At 38.8% G+C, this 18,798-nt stretch overlaps 1 protein-coding gene across 1 annotated transcript; it reads left to right on the top strand.

Annotated features, from left to right (window-relative positions):
* Positions 1–333: 333 nt before the first annotated feature.
* On the top strand, positions 334–5,504 carry LOC133736873 (disease resistance protein RPV1-like). The gene is made up of 8 exons (XM_062164473.1): positions 334–1,037; positions 1,287–1,954; positions 2,595–3,022; positions 3,162–3,893; positions 4,002–4,123; positions 4,279–4,450; positions 4,642–4,719; positions 4,802–5,504. The coding sequence occupies exons 1-4, from the start codon at positions 421–423 to the stop codon at positions 3,873–3,875; spliced, it is 2,427 nt and encodes an 808-aa protein (XP_062020457.1). The 5' UTR covers positions 334–420; the 3' UTR covers positions 3,876–3,893; positions 4,002–4,123; positions 4,279–4,450; positions 4,642–4,719; positions 4,802–5,504.
* The last annotated feature ends 13,294 nt before the right edge of the window (positions 5,505–18,798 follow it).

Raw genomic sequence — 18,798 nt, 5'->3', positions numbered from 1 at the left:
AGCCAACACTATGACAGAATCTAATTAAGATAGCTAATTACTGGTATTAATTATTATACAACTTCAGTTGTCAGAACTCAGAAGACAGAAAACAAAACTACGAAAGTGTTGAGATTAGAAAAGTAAGGCAGAGGGGACCCAACAGTCCATGTGAACGGAAAAAAAAAAGTTTGCAGCCATTCTTGACTACGTAACGTGAACGCTCATATGTATTCACACGTACTGAAGTTCCCACTGGTGTCTGTCTCCCACTTTCGCTGAAGGTGCCAGGAAACTGCTCTGCACATTGCCAAACCGAGAGGCCTGATATATATATATATATATATATATATATATATATATATAGTCCTTGACATAATCAATACCATCCTAAATTATTTCAATCCAGCCTCCTCACTCATCCTCCTGCAATCAAACACCATGGATCTGCGCTGGTCCCTTCTTGGCCTGGTGGCCTTTGCTTTATTTGTGAAAATTTCTAGGTCCAAGGATCGACCGGCATCACCAAACAACAAGAACAACATGGATCTGAGCAAACCTCAAGTCGGAGCTTCTTCCTCTTCCTCTTCTTCCCCTTCTTCCACCCATTCGTTCACACACGATGTCTTTCTGAGCTTCAGAGGTCTGGATACGCGCAACAATTTCACAAGCCATTTGCACAGCAATTTGGTTAACAAGGGAATTAGGACCTACATAGATAATGACCTTACAAGAGGAGAAGATATAACAAAGGAGCTTCTCGAAGCAATAGGAGGATCAAGGATTTCCATTGTTGTATTTTCTGCCAACTATGCATCTTCGAAGTGGTGCTTGGATGAACTTGTCGAGATCTTTGAATGTGAAGAATCCAACCAACAAATCGTTTACCCAATTTTCTACAAGGTAGAACCGTGGGAGATACGATACCAGAAGGGCCAGGTTGGTAAGGCAATTGCTCGCCTTAGCAAACACAAGGATAACTTAGAGAAGATGGACAGTTGGAAGGCAGCTCTTAGAAAAGCAGCAGATTTGTCTGGGTGGCAGATCAAGGATGGAGGGTACGTATGTTCAATCTCAAGCATCTCAACTTTATAATTAATGCAGATTTTAACATTCCACCATTAACAGATAGTTAACAAATTACATAATGTTTAATCTTACCCATGCATGAATAGTTTCACTAACTAATGAACTAGAATTAGAGTATAATCTTGACTATGATCTAGTCTGCCATTGATCCGTCCCCTAAAAAACTAGACATGTAGGAAAGTTTGATCTGAATATTTTATATGCTTTTACATTTGCAGGCATGAAGCGAATGTCATTGATGAAATTGTTAAACATATATCAACCAAAATAATGAGATGCACCCCTTTAAATGTGGCAACACATCCTGTTGGAATAGAATTTAGTGTAAAAGACATACTTAAGCTCTTAAATGTCGGGCAAGACAAGCCTCACATGGTAGGGATATGGGGAATTGGCGGAATAGGAAAGTCAACACTTGCGAAAGCTGTTTACAATTCAATTAGCAATAAGTTTGAACATAGCTGTTTCCTGGCAAATGTTAGAGAGGAATCATCTTCATCTGGAGGTCTTGTCAAGCTACAAAACAATTTTCTTAAGAATATAGAGAGGAATCCACCTAATGTGGAAAATGTTGCTAAAGGAATCACTCTACTGAAGCAAAAACTAAGCCAGAAAAAGGTTCTTTTAGTTATTGATGATGTGGACTGCTTGGGTCAGTTAGAAGCACTTGCTGCAGAGTCTGGTTGGTTTGGTCCAGGAAGTAAAATTATCATAACAACAAGAGATACAAATTGTGTAAGTCCTGATTCAACATATGAGGTCAAGGAATTAAATCATGAAGATGCTTCAAAGCTCTTCAATTGCTATGCCTTCAAAGGAGATATATGTCCGGATGGCTTCTTTGAACTTGCAACTGAGGTAATACATTATGCTAAGGGAAAATTTCGCAAACAGTACACCAAGTAAAGGCCACTAATAATTCTTATACATAAAGTTCCAAACCAAACATTTCGGTACACAAAATCTGAAACTCGACTCATTATCAGTACACGACGTCAATTTTTGACACTAAAATGTCCATTATGCCCTCAGTTCTTTTTTTTTTTTAATAAATTTTTTTTCCTTCGTTTTTTCTGTTATTTTTTTTTCTTCCTTCGTTTTTTTTTTCCTCGTTTTTATCTCTTTCTTTCTTTTCACATGACTAAATATTGGCTGAGTTACAAATATAAGTTGTAGGACCATAAATCTCACCAATTGGAGGGCAAGGGCGGCGTTGGAAGCGAGGGAGTGAGCGTGGAGGTGAGGAAGAAGAAAGAGATAAAAACGAAGGAAAAAAAAATAACAGAAAAAAAAAATAACAGAAAAAACGAAGGAAAATTAAAATAACAGAAAAAAAAATTTATTAAAAAAAAAAAGAACTGAGGGCATAATGGACATTTTGGTGTCAAAAATTGATGTCGTGTACTGATAGTGGGTCGAGTTTCAGATTTCGTGTACCGAAATGTTTGGTTTGGAACTTTATGTATAAAAATTATTAGTGACCTTTACTTGGTGTACTGTTTGCGAAATTTTCCCTTATGCTAAAGGGATTCTGTTAGTTTTGGAAGTTTTGGGGTCAGACCTATGTAGTAAAAAGGATAAGGATGTGTGGAAAGCTGCATTAGAGTATTACAGGAGATGTCCTAACAAAGATATTCAAAAAATTCTCCAAAGAAGTTATGATGGATTGCATGATCAGATACAAGAAGTTTTTCTTCATATTGCATGTTTCTTTAAAGGTCATGAAAAAAGTTATGTGATTGATGTGCTGCAAAGCTGTGACCTTCCCAAGTATGCTCTCGAAGTCCTCGTAGAAAAGGCCTTAATAAAAATTGAGAAAAACGATTGGATTTGGATGCATGATCTTATAGAGGACATGGGAAAAGAAATTGTTCGGCAAGAATCTCCTGAGATAGGAAAATGTAGTAGACTGTGGCTTCATGAGGATATTCGCGAGGTCCTTGAGGAAAACACAGTAAGTGATATTTAAAATTATTTAGCTTTATGATATTTAATACATCCTTGCTTATAAAATCTTGAAGAATTTTAGAATTTAATGCAAATATTTATTATGAGAATAAATTGCTTAATTTGATGCAATTGTTGTTAATTAGGGAACGGATAAAATTAAAGCCATCGTGTTGGGAAGAGGAGTTTGGAATTCACAAAGCATACAGTTGGACGGCGGAAGCTTCACAAACTTGAAAAATCTTCAAATTTTTGAAGTCAATGGTGATGAGATGCTTAGTGGAGAGAGCGTGGATTATCTCCCCAACCAGTTGAGGGTCCTTGACTGGAGTTGTTGTTCATTACGATCGCTGCCTGTGAAATTGACGGCTCTGTTGACTCTATTTTTCTCTTGTGCGAAATCTGAAGAATTCCAAGTAACATTTCCTGCAAGTGCTCCGCTTCCAAACTGGTTCACCTGCCGTCAGGATGCGAAATTGGATGTGAATGGTAAAGTGATAAATAAAGAGCATGAGTTTTGCATTGAAATTCCTCAAAACTCCAATTGGGACAACAAAGGGTTGGCTCTCTGTATTCAATCGTATTCTGATAAGCCTGATTTTCCTCCTTTTCTCACTCATTTGGTTCACATCAATGGAATAAAGTTTGATGAGAATCTCATGTCTAGGGATGAAGAAGTGTGGGTGCATTATATTCCATTCGTGACAGTAAAAAAGAGGTTGAGTGAAAGTGGGATATCATCACCTGATATGTTTCGAGTTATGGTTCGTCTTAAAGAAATTTTTATTGATACAGAAAGGCCTTTTGGGGTAAGCTGGGGAGTCCACCTGATCGAAGATTTGGAAGGAGAAGGCGGATGATAGTTCAGCTGACTTCCAGTAGGTTCATTATCTTTTTCTTTTTGTGTGTTTTGAGGCTTCTTTTATAGCCTACTATTTATCATTCTCAAAATCATATTTGAATCAGAAACGCATTCTGTTGTCCAGGTATATGCTGATTCTGCTGCCACTGAGGATGACATTCACACACCCAAGTTACAAAACACTTACCTCGGAAGAACTACTCCTTTAAAAGCATGATGCTTGATCATCATAACACAATGTGAAAGGTAGTTATTCCCTGTCTTTGAGATAATGGCACATGCATATGGTGTGTGTATATCATATATTGTTTCTACTTCTGAACTTGCCATGTGTAGTAGAACAGAACTAGTCCGGTTGAACACTAAAACATTTATGAATTTCCTCGACTTACTTCGTTCAGGAGTGTTCAATTTTGAGGAAATGATCTAGTGAGTCGTTGGAAGCAAACCTCTAGAGCATGATCAATGGAGTTGATAAGACCAACACTGAGGGTATCTATGTCTGAATTCCTTGTTTGTTCCAGAGCAGTAAAGACACGCACATTGATCAATATTTCAGAAATGAAAGGACAGGTACACAAAAAGCCTTACACTTGAACTGATCTTTTGGTTGAAATCACGTTTTAGATTGGCTTAATTTAGATCTGCTAGTAACATCCAATAAGTGGGCTGCTTATAAATTGCTCGAGATTGTATTTGGTAATTGGACCTAGTCTGCACTCATGTTTGTAGCCTTTGATTTTTGATGGTTTCTTTTTTTGTAGGGAAAAATCCTTATGCAATGTCTGTATTAAGTTGAGTTGCAAAGGAACTCGATGCTCCAGATATGGCTAATACAATAGGTAATTGCTTTTTTTGGGTGAATTAGTTAGCTAGTTGCTAATAATGGATTTTATTAACAATGGAACTTTTGTATGTATTCAGAGCAAGTGGATTATGTACTTCATTAGCAAGCAAGGTTGGACATACCATGGATTTCATTCAGTTTTTCCTAAGAAGAAGGCAATACATGCCTGTTGCAAGTTTGAGTTATCCTTGATAAAAAGGTTCAAAGGTGTAGAAGAGTTGAGGAAAACAGCATTTGAGCCTCTTAAAAATGTCCGCCCAGATTGAGGAGGACATTGATGCAGAAGAGTTGCAGGCGGGTGGAAGCATTTCACCAAGAGCTTATATTGGAACAACATGGTGATCGATCAACATATATAAAATGCTGAGGTGAACTACATATTCCTTTTGAATCAACAATTAGAGATGGTTTATGAGTTGCTATCATCTGATTAATTAAGGACCCAGCAAGTGTGGGATGATATGCTCAACTTGGGGAAGGAATTTTTCTGTTCAACTGTGGTACAGATTTCTGCTTCCATTGGAGCTTTTAGAGGAGACAGTCTCGTTTGACTACTTTTAAACTTCTTTCTTTGTTTATTTTGTAGAGAGACTGATCTAATCAGTGGGATGCCAAACTGATCGAGATTTAATTAGTTTAGGACAGGGATTTACTCTACACTCATATTTGCAACTCTTGATATTTGACAAGATGAAAATCAGCAATGTTGTCCTCTTAATGCAAGCTAAGATGAATCTAGAGATCTGGTCGAGACAATAATGAATTACTGAGTTTACGTAACTTCTTTTTCTATAAGCGACTGCTGCAGACAATCTTTGCAATTAAGGGTTGGTCTTATGGGATTTGAACTTTTAAAGGTGCTGTCTCCTAATTACACTAGCAGGCAGCCCGCGCTTTGCTGCGGGTGAGTGAATGCCCATTTCGCTACCATTTTCTTTTGTATATATGCAGCTTCTTCTTCGTCTTCTTGTTCCACTACTGGGTCCTTGAGATCAACTTCTCTTTTTTCAGACACTAAAATGGGTTTTCGTTTCCAATTCCTGTGAAATTGAACTGCCTTAGAATTTGAAAGGGTACACGGAGAGCTATATACTGCTAGTAAATACTTAATCAAACACAAATGAAAAATTGAAGATGTGTCACTTTGCATCCACTCATTTATAGAGAGCAATTTAGTATGAATTTGATATCTAACAGGTTTGAACAAAAAGCTATCAAATAATTAGTACATAGATAGATCAAATTCATCTCTTGAAATTTTTACAACAGATAAGGAGGCTGCTCAACTGCTTATTAATTTGAAGATGAATAAATAGCTTCTTTGAGAGGCCAAGTACTCTTCTTTTTGTTAGTGTTCAACAGATCAATTTCATTCTCATAATCCTACACCAGAAAATTTGTAAAAGTTGATGCTCCCCGCTACTTGAGTGCTGCCAACTCAAATGCTTTTGCTGTGGATTCTTCTTCGTCATAAGCCCCTGCATATACATTTTGTGTTAGATGATTGAAGATATGTATATCTGACAATTAAGTGGTTTTGAGCAGTCTAGCTTCTTCCTTTGTGTTGGGTTCCAAGACCCTTTGTTCCATAAATGAGCTTCATATCTCCCCATCCATCTATGCCTGACCAGTTCTTTACCAAATCCTCTTCTCTCACCCATTAGCATGAGAATAAATGATCTCATGTGCTAAATGTGCCTGAAATCACAAACCATAGAATTTGAGATTTAGTCTGACCTAAGACCTCGTAAATGTAAGAGAATTGAGTTTTAAAACTGTTTTACTTACCGAGATAAAACCATGCCTCAGAGTCAAGTACTCATAGTAACTGCCTGAAAAACTGTCTGAAGAAGCACACCTGATAAGAAAAGAAGAATACCCTTAAACCTTGTTGTCATAGCTTTTACATACTGGATGCATTACTGAGTTAATTATTTGTAAAATCCAACAATTGCAAGTACAAATTCCTATTAACAATGCAATAATGCTCGACTTCAAAGTAGTGCTTTACGTACAATGCAAAGGAAAACTGATGACTGGCTCCAGAAGTTCAAATGACTCTTTCCGAATGATGTATCCCTTGCATACCTAAACCTTTCTGAATCTGCAATGCAAACACTTTATAAGGTATAATCCAAGAAGTTCTAGCGACTAAGAAAGCTAAAAATTTGTCAACCGGTATCTGAGATGACATTATAGATTGCAAAAAGGAAAAAAAGTATAGGTCACAAAAGCTTAATTTGTAGGAACACTTGATATGTAAAGAAAGTCAGCCTGCAGACTAACTAATTGATTTGCATAGTTAAGTGAATCATCATGTTGAAGAAATGGATGCATTTAGCTTTTAAGTGAAGAGATTGAACCAATTTACCATTACTAAACTGGTATGCAACTATTTTTGTCTCTTTCTCCCAATACTTCGATATTCTCAATATTAGTCTAGAAAAACAAAAACAATGAATTGTTGAGAGAGAGAGAGAGAGAGAGAGAGAGAGAGAGAGAGAGAGAGAGAGAGAGAGAGAGAGAGAGAGAGAGAGAGAGAGAGAGAGAGAGAGAGAGAGAGAGAGTACCTTGTGCCTCCCAAAGCTGAGGTTGTGATGCAGTAGAGCACATGAAAAACTGCAAGCACAAAGATAAATACATGGAGGTGGTGAATCCCATATACAGATAAAAGGCAACTTTATATATGAATTCAGAGTTGGAGCTTTGAAAATGTCCCATAAGAAGGTCCATAAAATTACCTTTTGATCCACACAATAAGCTAGAGAGTTCGCATATCTCTCTTGAAATAGTTGCCTAATGTCAGACAATGTACGGACGTACTGGTAAATCAGAAAATCTAGCTACAGCAACCATCAGTAATGCAACAGCTTCCTTACATTTCTCAGGGCATTCCCTGCAATGATAATAATGGAGCAAATTAAACATTATAATGAGTTAATCAGTCCTCTGATAAGAGACTTTGAGGCATTCCCTGCAATGACAATACGCGATATCGGCCTGAATAAGAATTGACCATGACTTGTAAACTTAATCACTTAATAGGTCATCACATTGCTAAAAAGGCATAAGATATTCATCAATTTCATATTATTTGGTAGTCGAAAAATCAACGAAGGGAAATGTACACAGATTTGGGACATACAAATAGTTTGTAGACTGTTAATCTCCCATCTAGAGAAAGAAAAATTACTAATTTTTTGAATTTTGCATCTGCAGTTCACCAAACAAATTTCTTACAGCATCATCAAATGCATATTTCATGCTTTCCATATGACAAATTCGTAAGACTTGATTCAAAGGCACATTTCTACCTTTCAGAAAAAGAATGTGATGGATGGTCAATTACATTATAGTGTTGTAATTGAACGGTATAAATCATATTTCGTTTACTGTCATCTTAGCAGCAGTTACTTTCGTTCATAAAAAGACTGGATTCTTCAAAGCTAAAATAGTACTACAGCATCTTAAATTCTCAAAGTCTTTGAAAGACCAATCACAAATAAACTTGTACCTCACACATCACATCACATCACATAAACAGATCGCATAAACAACATTAGAAATTAGAAATCCAACCTGTTTTGGCTGAGATTCTGCTGCAAAACTCATCTCTTCTCATCCCTAAAAATAAAAAATAAATATGAAAACCCTTTCAATGACCTATACAAATCAATAAAACCTTAATCAAAATCAAAACCAATTCCCTACTTTATATCCCAATAATCCTAAACCAAAGAATCCAATTCTTCACCTAACATAATTTCTCAAAATCAATTCCAGATCCCACTCAAATCAGACTCCGAACCTCCAGAACAAAGAACCATGCAGGAATGAAAAGAAACAGAAATCAAAAGGAAGAAAATAAAACAATACCTTTTCCAACTGATAGATATACTTCTTGATAGCTAACCAATCAATTATTCTCACATCATACATCATAGAATTGACAGGATTCAATGTGAAAATCGTACCTTGGAATTTCGATCAGAGCGTATCTAATTGCTGAAGGCTCTCCCTCTTCATCTTCTTTTCCCTTCTCTCCTCTGCATCTTCGTTCCTCCTGTCGGCAGAACCCAGATCAAAACCTCCTCAATATCTCCGTCTCCTCTCGTTTCCTCTTACCCTTCTTCCCTCTTCTGCAGTATTGAGAGTTCAGATTTGAGAGAGAGTGCTTCAGTAGCTGGCAAATGAAGCGGACAGTTGGAGGGACAATTCCGACCAAGCGTCTAATTATTACCACCTAACTCCTCCACCTCCTAATTTAAGAATTAAGACATTATTAAGTCACTCTAGAGCTTTGGACAAAAGGTGCAAGAAAAAAATATAAAACAAAATGCCTCACCCTTGATTTTAAATTCTAGAGCTTTGACACTTTAGCTGCTGGTGTGTTTTAAACGTGCACAAAAGGAGTTGGTCAGCGAATAAAGAAACTCTGGTTTGCAACTGAACTGGAATGCAAAATAAATATGCAAACCAAATGAATTTTCACAAAGAAACTCCGGTCTTTTGTGGACTGCAATGCCTCACACTTCACAAAGAAACTCTGGTTTGCAACTGGACTGGAATGTGAAATAAAGCAGGAGTAAACATCGAATAATCATATAGTTAAAGCCTGTCCCAATGCAAGAAAGAAATATTAAAGAAATGGCTCACCCTTTATTTTAAACTCTGCAGCTTTGACACTTTAGTTGCTATTCTGTTTTAAACCTGCACAAAAGCAGTTGGTCAAAAAAAAAATGTGAAAATAAAACAGGGTAGGTACCATTAGCAATTTAGCATATCGGTAGTAGTTCAGCAAATGTATTAAGATATTCAATACTGTTATGCAAAATTCCATTAGATCACCTTTCTCACACACAGCCTTTAAAGCATATTCACTCCTTCATAAATTGATACATCTATCACATTGTCACACACAAAATCTTGCACTTTTTGGAATTACTTTTTTCTTTGTCAAATCCCAAATCCCGTTCTTTCCATAAAAGAAAAAACCCACATGTTTATATAAATATAACCCACATGATTATTCAGAGCACCGCCGTGCACTTGCACCAACATAAATGAATGGTTAGATTGCATTAAATACACTTTTTGTTTATTAAAAATAAAGTTGATAATAAATATCAATGGTTGAGATTATTTTATAAGGGTTGGGTCACTTGCACCGTCGGTGCATAGAATAATTTCCAATGACAAAACACCAAATATCTCATGTTTCATGGTTCAATCAGGTGGCCTTTTCAAGTCGAACTGTCAAATTTGTAATCAAAATTAGTTGTGAACAATTTTCTGACTTGATGCATGGAGACAAAGAGGGAACAAAGAGTCAAATTTGTAATCAAAATTAGTTGTGAACAATTATTACCACCAAACTCCTCCACCTCCTAATTTAAGAATTAAGACATTATTAAGTCACTGTTCACAATTCTGTCTGATTATGGAACCAAGATTATTTTCCCCTTCTAAGTTTATCCAACCCAGATTATTTTCCCCCTTCTAAGTTTATGCAATTCAGAGAACTTAACCAATATCAACAATCCAGTTAGTTGCAGTCATAAAGATTGAAAAATCAAGGCGAAATATAAAACAAAAACAGGCAATCACACCAAAATTCTTACCACACGCAAAAACTCAGCTCCTAACCAAACATCCGATAATGACAACAACAATAAAACACAAAATCTAAACTAATAGTTTTTTTTTTTTTTTTTTTTTTTGCCCTTTTTCTTCTCCTCACCAAGAATTATAAAAAGTAAAAACTTCTATCCAATCAATAACAGGTTGTCAAACATGCTCATTTATTTCAATTTTAGTTTCAAATTATGTTTCCAACCACTCAAACTCACACTACTCCTATTCATTTACCTTTGTATCTTTCTAACCACCTAAATAGCTACAACCTTTGCTATTTTTGTAATATAATTGGGGTATAGTGTCTTTTACGTTAACAGAGAAACCTATTTGTCATGTCCATACTGAATCTCTACTTCATATGCTAAGAGATTGTCCTAGAGTTACTAAAATTTGGCAGAAGCTTAACTGTTCTAATAGTATCAAGAGGGCTATGCAGCTTGATTGGGTAGGCTGGTTAGCTGCCAATGGTCACTGCTCTATGAAGTGTTATGGGGGTATGAACTGGAATGTTCTCTTTACTTTTACATGTTGGTATATCTGGAAATGGAGGAACACAAATGTCTTTGAAGAAGGATTCCAGTTTCCTATTAATCCAACTAAAATAATCATTGAAAGTGCTACTGAATGGTTTCTTTCCCAAGAGAAGAAGAACGTAGTGAATGAACAAGCTTCTGTGGCTCTGAAATGGCTGAAACCTGCTAATGGATGGGTCAAACTGAATGTGGATGGTGCTAGATCCAATCTTCATGGAAATATTGGAGCTGGAGGGGTTATTAGAGATCAGTTTGGAAATTGGATAAATGGTTTTGCGGCTCATTTTGGGCATGGTGAAGTTTTTGAAGCTGAGGCATGGGGTATGCTTCTTGGATTAAAATTGGCGGCTGATATTGGCATGGACAAAGTGGTTGTGGAATGCGATTCTAAAGTTTTGGTTAACTTGGTGAATAATGGGGTGGATGAGCTGCACCCTTTGAAGACTGTGATTGATTATTGTCTTCACCTTCAGGCTGGTTTTTCAGAGTGTATTATCAGTCATGTGTTTCGGGAAGTTAATACGGTTGCTGATGCACTATCAAGATGCAATTTATCTACTGAGATCGGTGCCGTCTACTTTGAGCAACCTCCTCCACAGATCACTAGTTTTTTGTTAGATGATTTGTGTGAAGTCCTTAGATACAGGAAAGTTGTAACAGCCATTGGCTGAGGTTGGGTTGTGTTTTTTTTTTGTTTCTTTTTGGGTCCTTTGGACCTCCACTTATCCAAAAAAAAAAAAAAAAACTCTGGTTTGCAACTGGAGTGAAACAGCATAATTCAACAGGTCAAAAATTTCAAACAAAAAAAACCAACAGTATCTGATGAGAAAGACACTAAACTCTGTCTCTTACAAATCAGAGAGATTATTCAGAGCACCGCCGTGCACTTGCACCAACATAAATGAATGGTTAGATTGCATTAAATACACTTTTTGTTTATTAAAAATAAAGTTGATAATAAATATCAATGGTTGAGATTATTTTATAAGGGTTGGGTCACTTGCACCGTTGGTGCATAGAATAATTTCCATACAAATCAAACCCAAAACCAGCTCGATATTCTTCTCGAGCAGTGAGGACAAACATGCCTTTTCTAACTCTAATAAATAGTGTAACAGTAAACTCACCCTTTAAATATAGAATAATTTAAAAATGTGAACTGAGCTCATTTAATAATAGTTCGAAATTAAGGTAATAGTCAACTCAAAGCAGAGCACCACAATATCTGAGATAACTTTACCTTGGGCTATTTAATAATTAATGGAGTAAAGTTGACACGACACGACAAACACGATCAGATAATAATGGGTTAAAAGTTGGGTTTGACACGAAGACATAGCACGACGCCACGACCCATATTAATTTCGACAATCGGCTCCCATTTTAGGCAAGCTTCTAGTCCCCTAGCGTGTCTCACTTGCATCTTTCTCTATTCTACAGTTCACTCTCCAAGCTCAGAGTCTTTGAGTGAGAGAGAGAGAGGGAGTCCATGGCTTTTGTAAAAGAGCAGAAACAGAGCTCCAAGGTAAATGCTCTGTCTCTCTATCTCTACTTATGTTTTAGACGTGTGTATGGGTTTTCTTGTTAGCAGAGTAAGTAAGTGAATGATCAACTGTAGGGTTTTGCTTCGCAGAATAAGAGGGCAAGATCATCAAACAATGAAGAAAAGCAGACGATTAGAAACAATGTGAGAAGAATTACGTTCTGTTTTTCCTCTGTTTCTTTCCCCCTAATTTATTTCTTGTTTCTTTTCGGTTTCTTTTGCTCTTCTTCCCAGTTGTGAAATACACAAAGGCATGGCTGCATGAATGTAAAAACTTTGAATCTTTCTAAATTTGAATAGAGGATAGAGTGCCCTTTCACTAAGGGATCCATTTTCTTGGCCATATTCAGGGATCTCTTGTGGAGTTGTGAGACACTGAGACCCATTTTTTGATGGGGAATTTGATTCTACACCCAAATTCACACACCTCTTATAGAATAAACCCATCCATAAGAGTGTTTTAATATACACCCAAACCAATTAATTAGGTTTATTCAAAATAAAAAAAAACCTATTAAATAGGGTAAGTATTAAAACTCAATGTTGTTAAGAATTACTGAAGCTGCCATTATCAAATTCCCCATTCACCTATTAAATAGGATTAATAGTCAAAATCATCTAGCTGTTGTAGAGAAACTGAAATTGAGAGAGAGAAATTCGCTGTGTATTCTCATTGATAATAGGGGCCTCTTTATATAGAGGATTACAATGCATAGAATCTCAATCGTACAAGGAAAGTAATCATACATTGAATAGGAATCTAGATCCTTCTAATTTAACCCTATTACCACTAGGTCAAGTAACCTAGAGTTTGGGCCAAACACAAATAGAGATATCCTTAAACACTCCCCCTTGTGTTGTCCAAACGCGGTGCTTCTCTCGTTGCCTCGTTAAAAACCTTGCTGAGTAACAAAAACCCAGTGGGACAAAAATAACCTCGGTCGAAGGGGAAAAAGAGCACAACACACCCTTCACGTTTCGAGACCATACATGTAGACATCTCCCCCTGATGTCTGCATCTCCCCCTGATGACTACGGTCATGGGAGTTCGGATAACTTCCGTAAATGATGCTACCAACATGTTTCTCGAAAGTGGAATTTAGGCAATGACTTAGTGAGCAAGTCTGCCACACTGTCCTCAGATTGAACCTAGTTCACTTTGATCTTGAGGAGAGTCTGTTGTTGCTGATTAAGCTTGGTGTTGTCGCTTTGATGTAGCCTTGCTTCATTTGTTCAAAACAAGCTGCATTATCCTAAATGCTCGTAGGCTCATCTATGGTAGACTTCAAACCACAATTGTTCGAACATGCGTAATTATGGATCCAATCCATATACATTCACGAATGTCTTCGTGAAGAGCAATGATCTCTGCATTGTTCGAAGATATAGCGACTAGGGTCTATTCTGTAGACCTCCAAGATATCGCAGTCTTTACCCATGGTGAACACTTAACCAATTTGGGAATGACCTTTGTGTGGGTCAGAGAGATACCCAGCATCAGCAAAATCTTCCAAAACGCTAACTTCGTTTTGGGATGGGGAGAGGGGACGCAGACCAGTGTTGGCGGCGTTCCTGGTGTGTGATGGGTCTGAATCCATCATCTCTCTGTAGGGATAGAACAAACCCATATCAATCGCACATCTCAAGTACTGAAAGATATCTTTTACAACAATCCTAATGGCGTTGCGTTGGCGCAAAGCTATATCTTAGTTAACAAGCTTACTGCAAATGAGATGTCCGGTCTTGTGCATTTAACTAAGTACAATAATGCCCCTATTGTACTCAAGTAAGGCACTTCTGCCTCTAGCAAATCTTCGTCATCATCCTTTTGACGAAGAGGATCCTTTTCAGGATCAAGACTACGAACGATCATGGGGGTGCTTGAAGGCTTGACGTTGTCAAAATGCCTAAGCATCTATCAACACGATGCTCAAGTTCCAAACCGAGACATAATCGTGTTCTCCCAAAATCCTTCATCTCAAACTCGGATTTCTAGTGTTCAGCGGTTTCCCTTAACTCTTTAAGGGCTTCCAATGAAGATCATGTCCAACATGAACCGCGATAGAATCCGAAACTTGTTATGGAAACGCGTGGGCATATCCCTTCCTAATCAAGTAGTCACTTTAGTGAGCGTTTCAACCTCTTTGTAACGCGCTCCGTGGTCTAGGGCCACTTGACTTGGGTAAATGAAGTTCACCATGAACCTTCATGTATATTCCGTATCTAGATCCCCATAGAGATACGTAGTGACCACATTTGTAAGCTGCATGTTCAGTTATTCGGAAACTACCAAACTGACAAGGTAGTGGAGTGCAATGACATCCATTACGAGAGAATATGTCTCATCGTAGTCGATTCCAGGGCGTTTTGTGAGAAGCCTTGCGCCATAAGGCGAGATTGCCATCTCTTTTTCTCATCACGCTTTCTAACGAAGACCCATTAGTCAATAGGTTTTATGTCAGGAGGTGTTGGCATCACTAGCTCAGAAAACCTTCCTCTTCGTTAGAGAATCCATCTTAACCTGGATCGCATCTTTCCATTTGGGCCAAATCTCTCTACGTTGGCATTCATTCATCAACGGAGCGTGGTTCGATATCATCAGACTCAACAAACTCATGCGCAGCGAAATGCGTGACTACATCATCAATTATGATGGAGTTTCTATCCCACATCTCATGTACACTAGTGTAAGTTTCATAGAGCTCTATATTCTCAGGAATAGGGTTCTTACGTTGAGGCATCCCCCAACGATAACCATAACCCGGAAGATACTCATGAGACGGATTTTGAGTCTTGATGATCAAAGGATTGGAATGTGCCAAAGTATCCTTCGAACCCACGGGCCTCCCATGCATCCTAGCTGGGGCCATGGCCTGTAACGCCAGAGTGCCACTCTCTATGGCGTTGGCGCCATGCCTACCTCTGTGTAGGGTGGCGCTATGTCCTCTCGTAGGGACGTCCATCCTTGCAGGCATGTTTGCAGCATATTTGTGTGATCTCGTCACTTTAACAGGGATCGAGATGAGACATAGTGGGGACAGACTACGACAATTCCTGTCGTTCTTGTTGAACATTCGTGTTCGTATCTCCCCCTAACGACGGGAAGACTGTCTCATCAAAGTGACATCCGCAAATCTAGCGGTAAGGAGATCGCCTACCAAGGGCATTAAGTGGCGGACGATTGTTGGAGTCTCAAATCCAACTGAGTTGCTCATTCGTCTGTAAGGACCCATTATAGAGCGTTGTGGCGGCGCAATTGACACATAAATGGCTCACTCAAATGTGCGTAAGTACAAAATACTTGTACCCAGTCACTAGCTGTAACGCAGAGAGACATTGAGTGGCGGTAGGTCGTAGACGAATTAGCATAGCTGCATGCGATATTGCATCACCCCAGGCGGATATTGGTGCGCATTACCAATGTCCGGACTACCATCGTAGTCGTTTCCGCGAGACCATTTGGGTGTGCTCATGGGAATATGATGTCCAACATCAGTCCCAAATGCAATAACTATCGAAAGTCTTCGATGTAAACTCACTAGCATAGTCAAATCCAATTGACTGAATAGGATGATTCGGGGAGTGAGCCCGTTGTCATATGATGTGTGCTAGGAGTGTTTCATAAGCAGCATTACAAGTGGACAATGGCACAACACGTGACCAGCGTGTTTGCATATCAACCAACATCATGAGATATTTAAACGTCCGCAAGTTGGTGGAATCAGTCCACAGAATCCCTACGGATTCTATGTAAGAACATAATGAGTATTTTCATATCCTTTGCATAGGACGGTCTCAATCCTAATTTTCCTAAGGAAGTGGCTTTGTAAAATGAGCGAGAGGCCTTAGAAGCAACCAAGGAGAGTTTTGGTTGGGCCTGAGCGTTTGAAACGCATATTGAAGCAAAGTTTGTGACTACATCACCCATCATGGTGTCATGACCATGGGAAGTGGCATCCATGGCGTTATAACCATGGGGATTGACATCCATGGCGTCATGGCCATGGGTAGCGCCATATATGGTGTTGTCATGAGGGACTTGGGCGGCCATATGGCGCTCCAAGACAGCTGCAGCGCCAGATGCTGCAATTGTTGCGATCTTGCTAAGTCCAGGAATCAATTTTTGATTCTTGCTTCATTTCGCTCGAGGGTGTCCATGTGAAGTCTTTAGTAGACGGATCACCATATCATGACCAGGGTGACTTATCCTGTCGAGACAAAGCCAATATGTGTCTAAATCCAAGAGATCTTCTCTCATAACTTTATTGGATTTAATAGCTCGAATAGTGACATAGAGTCCACTAGAGAGACACATAAACTTCTCTAAGATGCGCATTCGTTCGCAATCATTAGAGGCATTACAAATGAACTCATTTCTGTTCTCTACATGCGTTTTCGCATGGAATCCGTTGGCTATCCATAGGTGCGAGTTGCCCTAGGAGCGTAGAGAGTTTCTGTGACATTAATCAAGGTGCCATTTGGCAAAGAGAACTTGGGCTATTCCATGTCCTTGAATTAATACTGATGGCCCAGCCATCGTAGTCACAAAGTAACATGCTCATGAATCAAAATGGAGTCATAATGAAAAGAACTCAAAATTTTATTCATAAGCCAACGGAGTACATCATTGTCTCTTAACCATTAGGAGAATCTAATCCAAATGCTTAGCTAATGCAAAACAATGGTAGCGTCTAACTTCTTTCGGTAATTCCAACGCAAATGTGACCAGGTGAGTAGGGAGATGTCGGTGGAGCAAAGCTCGCTTAATTACCACTTATCTCAAAACCTTCCTAGACATCACATTTACATTGAGTACGCCTACTTTGAAGAAAGACTAAACCATAGGCATCTACTACAAAAATAATATGGCAATTGCCTACATCTCTTGGAAAATAAAGACTTAAACAGAATTGGCGATCTATTGATCCCAGCCAGATTCGTAGTCTTCAACCCTTCACTCTAGATCATCTTCTTGATCTTCTTGTTCTACATAGTGAGCTTCTCTTGCTTCACAATATGTTTTGTAGGCGGTGACAATTTCTTCACGAGCTCTACAAATGTGTGCCCAATGATCAGACACTCCACATTGAGAACATACATCTCTTTGCTCAAACTCCATTGATTGAGGCGCTTTGAAAGCGTCATTTAGATGGCTCTTAATGTCGGTGGCGCCACCAACATGGCCAGAGGCGTTGCCTCCCTCTCTCTTTCCACGTTGGCCTCTTCGGTTCCGTGTTTGCCTATATTGGCGGTTACCTTCCCAAGTAGAGCGATAATATGGATCAGAACTTCCATAAGTATTAGGGTTTCACTCTTGGCGCATTCTCTTAGGGGCGCGACTATAATTGGACTCCGGAATATGCTCTATTTCCACGGATCTCGAATTATAGTTCTTCACAAGGATGTTGTCATGCTTTTCAGCGACATTCATAGCTCCAATGAGCTCATGAAACCTTGTGATCCGTCCTGCAGCAATATCGATTCTATAGTTCTTAGCAACCATCAATGCAGAGACGGGGAAGGTAGAGAGAGTCTTCTCAATCAACATCGCATTTGTGATCTCTTTATCACAGAATTCCATTAAGGATTTAATGCGAAGTGCTTCCGAGTTGTAGTCAAGAACTGACTTGAAATCACAGAAGCGGAGGCAATGCCATCTCACTTCTAGGTCAGAAAGCAGGGAGTCACGGACGTTGCCAAATCTTTCTTCGAGTGAGACCCACAGTCTTCTGGGGTCTTCTTTATTCATACACTCGTACTGGAGCGAATCATCCATGTGACGAGTCATTAGGATGATGGCTTTCGCCTTATTTGCCTCTAAGGCTGCTCTATTTGCTTCCAAAGTTTGAGCTTGCTCAACAGTTAGCACGTCCTGGCTAGGCTCGAGAATCGTATCCAGAATTCCATCGGCCTTGAGATGCTGGTGGACATCACGAACCCACCTGTGATATCCAGAGCCAGTTGTTCCCAATGAAGCAAAGTCCAATTTGTTCAGGTTACTCATCCTGAAAGAGAACAAGGAAAAATGGTTAGTTTCGGAGCGGAAAAAGCTACCACGAAAACATATAAAATTCCTGAGCGTAATTGCTTCCAAGAAAATAGGAATTTCCGAGCGTAGTCGCTTCTAAGAAATTCGATTCCAAGAGGGATTGGATTAGATCGAAACAATGATGTTTGTGGTCGATCGTATTCTTCTCAACAAACTCTAAGTTTGGAGGACTCTACAAGCTCTAAGCTTGGAGTGAGCACGAACCCCCACAGTTCGGCTTTTGGTCTCCCCTATGAAGAAGAAAGGGGGGTAGAAGAAGGGAGGTTGCAAGTCCCCGAGAAAAGAAGAAAAGAATGAAAAAAAAAACTTCAA

The sequence above is a fragment of the Rosa rugosa genome, chromosome 3, assembly GCF_958449725.1.
Source record: "Rosa rugosa chromosome 3, drRosRugo1.1, whole genome shotgun sequence".
Classification (NCBI taxonomy): Eukaryota; Viridiplantae; Streptophyta; class Magnoliopsida; order Rosales; family Rosaceae; genus Rosa; species Rosa rugosa.
The sequence above is the reverse complement of the archived record's forward strand: the minus strand, read 5'-3'. Positions and strand labels throughout refer to the sequence as shown.

Bases quoted from the DNA above. Each gene is read 5' to 3' on its own strand.
- LOC133736873 (XM_062164473.1), top strand. From the start codon at position 421: ATGGATCTGCGCTGGTCCCTTCTTGGCCTGGTGGCCTTTGCTTTATTT. The intron at 1,955-2,594 runs GCAAACAGTACA...CTTATGCTAAAG, and splicing joins TTATGCTAAGGGAAAATTTC to GGATTCTGTTAGTTTTGGAA. The intron at 3,023-3,161 runs GTAAGTGATATT...GTTGTTAATTAG, and splicing joins AGGTCCTTGAGGAAAACACA to GGAACGGATAAAATTAAAGC.